General features: G+C 61.5%; 1 protein-coding gene across 5 annotated transcripts in view; it reads left to right on the top strand.

Annotated features, from left to right (window-relative positions):
• TRAPPC12 (trafficking protein particle complex 12) overlaps window positions 1-7,150 on the top strand; it is a 39,288-nt gene that overhangs the window by 28,682 nt on the left and 3,456 nt on the right. For all 5 annotated transcript variants that reach the window (XM_023520082.1, XM_011374420.2, XM_023520083.1 and 2 more), the window contains 2 exons: window positions 1,544-1,617; window positions 4,749-4,847. In XM_023520082.1, coding sequence (XP_023375850.1) covers window positions 1,544-1,617; window positions 4,749-4,847 — 173 coding nt within the window. The remainder of the gene's footprint in view (window positions 1-1,543; window positions 1,618-4,748; window positions 4,848-7,150) is intronic.

The following is a 7,150-nucleotide window of genomic DNA, read 5'->3' as shown; positions in this document are numbered from 1 at the left end:
CCAGAGACGTTCGCCCTTGGTGGCCAGCAGCACGGGGCCGCATTCACACCCTAGACGCAGCGTCCTTTGAGAAATCCCGGCGACTGCCGGCGTTGAAGGCGCGTCCTTCTCAGTGCGGTCACTGCAGGCGAGCCGACGAGGTAGAGGAGGCACAGCACCACTCACCCTGGCCGGACGCTCCCACACCTGTCCCTGTCACGGCTCCCACGGCCCGGGTCAGTGGGAACGAGCAGGCAGTCGCTAGGTCTCAGGCGGCTATTCCTGGAGGCCGGCCGGTCACAGGACAGCAGGTAGCCCGGCCTGCAGGGCGAGCAGGGAACAGCCGGGCAGAGCAGACCAGAGGCCGCCAGCGTCTCAGCTCCCCGAGACTCGTGACGCTCGGTCAGCAATCACTAAAAATGGAGCACTAGCCGCTGACATTTTTAATTGCTGAAAGCTGAAGAGCGAAGTTCCCGATTGCGACAGCTAAGTTTTCCGTGTTCTTCCTGAGAGCTGCAAGAACACGCGTCATTTCTAGGCGATCGTCATCTCAGAAGTGACCCCTGGTCCTGGCAGCGGAGGCCAGTCCCTTCACTGAGCGGGCAGGTCAGATGCAGGCAGGTCCCCCAGCTCTCGCCATTCAGACACGTCCAGGACGTGCTCATCAGCTGGACGGAGCAGACCGCCATCTGACCGGACAGGGTCACCCCACCTTCTGCCTCGCCCTCTCCCTGGCCCTCGTGCCCGCGTGCCCCCTCCCTTGGTGCTCGCGGGTCCTCGGGCTCTGCTCGAGGGGCAGACAGAGCAGAGGACTGAGGAGCGTGGGGCCGGGGTCGGGTTGGACATCCCTGTGTCCTCCCTGCACCTCAGTTCACTAATCCACGAAATACAAGGCTCAGAATCAGTGTGGTCCTCACAGCTGACCTTGCTTCTGTAATCCTAATGCCAAACGGATAGAGGTCAGCCGGGGCGCACGCAGGGAGCCATGTGTCAGCCCCCCCTCACCCCAGGGCAGCTCCCGGGGGACTTCCAGGCTGAGAATCAGTGGAGAGGTGGCCGACGACAGGTGGGGCCACAGGAGGACAGGGCAGGCCCACGGCCAGTCTGGACCAGTGCACAGATGCTGTGGGGGAGGGAGTGGGCTCTGGAGATGCTCTGGGGGGATGGCACGCCCGCCGGGCACACGCTCCGCGGGAGGCAACCTCGATTCTCCCTCACGCGAACGTGCTCGTGACCTCTGACCCCTGTGCCTCAGCCCACTGACCTCCGTTCTCGTTTCTGTCCACACGGCTCGGGAGCCGAGGCCTGGAGCCGGTGAGCTCAGCGTGCGGGCCCAGGGGGCGGGGGAGGCCTGTGGCCGGTGACACGTCCCCAGGGCCCTGATGCTCTCGGGTGCTGGTGCTGGGGATGCAGCCCTGGCTGACGGCGCGTGCTGGGCAGCACGTGCGCACCCAGGTGGGCCTGGCTGTAGGGACAGAGCGACCTTGTAGGCAGCTCACGGGACTGACCAGGGCTGAGGGCGGGGGGCCTGACCGCGCTGCTCACCGCCACCCCTCTCCCCCAGCCTCCATCCAGCTGTGGCGGGCCCGCCTGGGCCGCGTGACCTGCTCCGTGGCAAACTGCCTGCTGCAGATGAAGGTGCGTGCGGCCTGGGGGGGTTCACGGGCACACGAGGGACCCCCGTGGAGGGCGGGTCGGCCCAAGGGAGCTCGCTGACCCGCTCAGGGGCTGTTGAGAGTTCAACAGAACGGGGACTTTTCATTGTCAAGTTTGGTTTCCATGGGTGGGTCTAGATGATTTAATTAAGATCATCGCTCATGCCCTTTTTCTCTGCAACTTCTCTCCATTTTTTGGTCTGAATTCCATCCCCGAAAGGGGTCCTGTGTTCTGTGTTCACGGACGGTGCTTTTCTTTGTCTGGATTTGATCTGACGATTGATGCTTATGACATCTGGGAACGGGCTTCCCCACAAGACCTGCTTCTCAGGACACCGCCCAGGGCTCACCGCCCCTGAGGGGACAGCTCACCCACCGAGCCGGGGCAGCTGAACCGGGGCGGCAGTCCCCCCTTTCCCAGCCTTTCCCCTCCCTAGCTCGGGCAGCAGTCCCGGCTTCTCCCTCAGCGGGAAACCTGCAGCCCCAGCTGGCTCTCCTCCGGCCCAGGGCGGGTGGCCTGCAGTGAGCTGGTGGCGGTCGGCATCTGCAGGGGTCAGTTAGCCACAACCGGGAGCAGGGCTGTTGACCCCTCGGGGCTGGAGGAGGGAGCAGCTCACACGGCCCAAGGGCATTCCCGAGCCTCTTGGGCAGACAGCTCCCTGGGCGGGCGGGTGCACTTGCGAAGTCCCCTGTTTCGGGGCGGCTGGGTGTTGCACCGCACACACTGGCCCCGCAGAGGGTTTGGTGCAGGTGTGAATTCAGAGCCACAGCGGCTCGTCCATTAGGCCAGCAGGTGTGGCCGGAACCTGCGTGGAGTGGCCAGCACTGGGCGTCGTGCACTCCCTGTCCTGGCGGCCCCTGCCTTCTGTGCACCCTGTAGTGTATAACACTGGGGTACAGCGTGACCTTGCCGTGCCCTCCACATTCCTGAGTGGGCAGGACAGAAGTGGTTCTGTCCCCTCTGCCCCTCCAAACAAGCCATTCCTCCACTGCTGATCAGTCATAGCCAGCTCTGAAACCCACTGTCCAGCCCGGGGCCACTGTCACCTTTGCCTGAAATTCACGAGCTCACACAGAGCAACAAGAACAAAGTGAGTTCACAGGGCTGACGTGTCATCGGCCCTGGGGCCGAGACGCTTCTGGAGGGACGCTGTCTGTTCCCTGTTCCACTGCCAGGTTTTGTCTGCACTTCAAGACACGTTAACAGAAACTCGTGGGACGACGAAGCTCTTTCACTGTGCCACCGCCAGGCAGCAGACGCGCATCTTCTCCGTGTCGCTGGGACTCAGGACAGAGCGTAGCGTCGTGTTTGAAAAACACTTCGACGGCGAGTGTAATTTAATGTGAAACTTTAGATTAGTCTTTCATTTTCATCAGGTGAAAAGAAAAATTTTGCAGTCAAGGCGACCACAGGCATGAGCTTCGTGTTGCCACCCGGCTGGCTTTGCGGCAGCGCGGCCGATACGCGAGGCGCCACGATGATTAAATCGTGTGTGGACTGGCAACGGGATGTTTAATCAGCCATTTAATTACTCCGAGTAACATTTCCATGACAGTGAAATACATGTTAATTTAAGTTTTTGATGACAAGATACCTGTTCCTAGGCCGCAGCCCCGAATTTGCGCGCGGCGCACTGTGGGGCAGGGCCACGAGCGGACCCAGCCCGGGAGTCACTCCGCGGCCACTGCATAAAGGCTGCCTTCTCTCCTTCCACGCTCCAGACAGCGGCCCAGGGCCCCGCGCTGGCAGCCACTCAGCCACGTGCGCTCCAGCGGCCCACATGCCCCCGCCCTGCTCCTCCCGTCAGCTCAGGGACCGTGCAACGGCTGTTTACCTAATTTCACTGCCACCAAACCGTGGAGCTGCTGACGAAAGGGCGGAGACCGGCTGAAGCAGGGTTGTCCTGCAGGCAGGCCGCCCCTCCCCTCCGTCCGAGCCAGACCCCGTGACTGCAGAGGTCACAGGCGCCCTCTGCGGAGCCCACTGGCCACTGTGCCTGAGCGCGGCCGTGTTCCCTGCAGCTGTAATAAAGAAGCCGCTTCAGGAAGGACACCGTCCGGGGACACGGTCAGCACAGTCCGGCTCGGTTCCCAGGCCAGGGTCCGCCCCAGGGCTGCCTGTCCCCACAGCCCTGCCCCGCCTCCTGTCTGACGTCCGGCCTGGAGTGTGCGGCTGCCCGGAGCAGCTGCCCAGGAGGGCTGTGTGTTAACATCCACATGCGAGAAGTCCCCCCCGGGACCACTGCTCAGTGTTTTAAAACTCCCTTCTGGATCCAGTTATCTTTGAAAACATTGATTCTTGGCCTTGACTCTGAAACAAAGATAAGGCAGCGACACTGCCGGGAAAGCCGTCCTGGAACGGACGCTGCGATGGCCTTGCTGGCCAGGAGCGGCCGCGTCACCACCCTCCACACCCCTCTGTGGCTCTGTGCGGCCCAGATATGCAGCATGTTCACGGGCGTGGCCCACTCACACAAGAATGTCAGAACTGCCCTTCCTCACCCCTGAACCAACAGTACGGGGGCGTGCTGAATTACGGCGGGGGGTTCCCAGTGTGGCGGATGCTCCGAGGGGCCCCCTGCGCCCCCAGAAACACAGAGGGGCTGGAGCCCGGCCCCAGCCAGGCCTCAGCTTCCCCGGGTCCCCTGACCAGCCACCAAGCAGCAGGGTCACTGCCCCCTCCCTGAGAGACGTCTCTCAGCGCGTGCTCACGCTCATACACACACACGTGTGCACGCTGACGGCTCCGGCTGCAGCACAGCCCCGCCACAGGCAGCAGTGACGGTAGCCCGTGGGGGGCACAGGACATGTGCTGCCAACCCTCGTGGCCTGTGTCTCGGGTGAAACTCACCGTGATGAGCTGCACTCGAGGGTGCTAGACTCCCCTGTCCTGGTGACTGGGAGTTTTCCCTGTCGTCTGTCTTGGCAGCATCCCGGTTAGCAAAGCGGCCCCTCTGGCTCCAGTTTGGACGAGCTTGAGAACATAGGAGGAAAAAGGAAGGAAAGCATGTTCTGGGGTTTTGGGGAGACTAGGTTAGGGAAAGGTGCCCCTGCAGACTCGGCCGTGCCCGCGGCCCACGTGACACCGGTGGGCGACGTCCCCTCTCTCCGCAGGACTACGTGCTGGCCGTGGACGCGTACCTCTCCGTCATCCAGTACTTCCCTCAGCAGGAGCCCCAGCTGCTCAGCGGCATCGGCCGCGTCTTCCTTCAGGTGGGTGGTGCCCGGGCACGCGAGCCATGGGGGACCCCAGGGTGGTCAATGCCGACCCACAGTGACGTCGGGGCCGCCGAGGTGGCGGAGACTCTGCCCCAGAGGAGAAACAGTTGAGGGAACGGAGAGCGTCGGCTCTTGTAGCCCGAACACGCGCCCAGGCCAGCGGAGCGGCAGCGGGCAGCCAGGGCCCCGTGCCTCAGGGACCGTCCCCGCCGTTGTGGCGCACGTGTGCAGTTCCCGCCACGGACCAGTCACCCCGAGGGAGGGGCCTGTCCCATCCGCATTCGCAGTGACAGGGACGTTGGTCTCTGGGCTGTGTGTGCGCGTGAGCCTCTCGTCAGGCGTTTGGCGCTGGTTGTCTGCGTGACAGTCGGGATCTTTCCTGCTTTCTCTGTTCTCTGCAGAAGTCGGGGTGTTTGGGAAGGTTTGCGTCCCTCACTGAGGAGACGCCAAGCTAGCGTCTGGCGTCTCCGTGACTCACTGTCAGGGACCTGGCGTGGGGCGTGCTCCGTGCCGCGAGCTTTTCTGTTTCCGGGGACCGTTTTAGGGTGTCCCAGAAATCACCTGTTTGCTCTGTGTTTTCATGTGCATTTGCACAGAGTTCAGTAAAGCACAGTTGTCTTTCATAATCTTCGATTTCGTTTCTCCCTGCCGTTCTTTCTCCTTTTACGTTTATAATCTGGTTCATCTTTGCTTTTTCTCCATTAGTCCATTCGCTTTTTATCTTTTTGCCTCAGATAACTAGCTGGGGTTTATTTATCTGTTTGCTTACTTACTAGGTATTCTGCAATACTTTAAATTGCCTTTTCACATTTAAATGTTTAAGCTGCCTGTGACTCTTAGAAAATCAGTCAGGTTTTAAATCCTAATTACATTCTAATAATTATGAAGATGTAAACCTACTTTCTGATCACCAGAAAAATCAGTAGGGGGCAAAGAATCGTCTAAGCTTTCCCTGGCACCTTCCCTAAGACAGGCCCAGAGCCAGTCCTGCCTGGCTGCCCGAGACCAGTGCGTGGCCTGGGGCTGGGCGGGCAGGCCGGGAGCCCAGCCTGCGGGTCTGCGGCGTACGGGCCAGGCCGGGTGCCGCCCTCCGAGCCTCCCTCCCAGACAGCGACGGCAACGGCATAGTGCCACCTCGCGGGCTGCAGTCAGAGGTACGGGGCCGGGGGCGAAGCCCTCGTCAGTCCCCGGCGCGCGCCCAGGGCTCAGCACGCCTGTCCTTCGCGGTGGCGCCGCTGAGTGTGCTGGCAGCAAACAGCAGCGCCTTTTAGGGAGTTTCAGCTAAAGCGAACCTACTGCGGGAAATGCGGGGCCTCCCGCGGGGGAGTCCGCAGAGGGAGGGGAGCCCCGTGCAGACACCTCTCTCCTCAGGGCTCCTCCTGTATGTTCGCTGTGTGCCGGGTGCCGTCGGCTGCTGGGAAGGGGTCTGCCCTCCTTGCACCCCATGATGTTAGCTACCGTTTCATGGACGCGGGCTTAAGACACGAGACTCCAGGGCCATCTGTTACTCCAGCAATCTCAGTATACCCAGGGCGTCACTTGTCACCAAACACCGAGCCCAGTTTCCTCGGGGCCGTGCTGGGGGCAGATGGTGGCTGCAGTGGCTGCACTGCTGGACAGAAGTCCACCCTCAGGGATGCAGGCCTTGGCTGCTGGGCCGGCAGCACGCCTGCCCTGACGCCGGAGGAGAGGCCAGCTTCCCCGGCAGGGCGCTGGGGAACTGGGGGACGCAGTGGGGCCTGCAGGAGCGGAAAGCCAGCTCCCTACGCCTCCTGCCCGGCTCCAGTGGGATCACGTGGGATGAAGGACAGGGTTTCGCAGGGTCCCTGCTGCCTTCGTGACGTGTCACTACTCGGAGTTTCCCTGTACACAGCCCGGGACACAGGCCTGTGTCTCACCGTCCCCTTTTGTGCAAGTTTTTGTCGTAAGAGGATTTTTCTTTTTTTCCACGTCTCATAAGCCTTAGGCCGTTGACTTCCATCCTTACACTTGAAGCCCAAAGGCCTGAATCCCCCTCCACAAAACGCCGCCGTGGTTCTCCCGGCGATGGTGACGCGGGGACACGCCAGCCGTCGGCACCAGCCGGCCTGGACCCCCGGGTGGGGGAGCTGGGCTCTCCGTGCGTGCGACGAACGCGGGCTCGGTTTTGTTTTGTTTTTCTTTTCCGTAGAATTCCGTATTATTCAATCAAAATGTGACTTTGACATTTTTAAGCTTGATGGTCTCTCTCATTTTGCTGATTTGCGGTCTGCCACGTTACACCAACGTGTAAATGTTACATTTTTTTGGTCGTTCAT

Source organism: Pteropus vampyrus, unplaced genomic scaffold (assembly GCF_000151845.1).
Source record: "Pteropus vampyrus isolate Shadow unplaced genomic scaffold, Pvam_2.0 Scaffold246, whole genome shotgun sequence".
Taxonomy (NCBI): Eukaryota; Metazoa; Chordata; class Mammalia; order Chiroptera; family Pteropodidae; genus Pteropus; species Pteropus vampyrus.
This window is presented reverse-complemented; position numbering and strand designations above follow the sequence as displayed.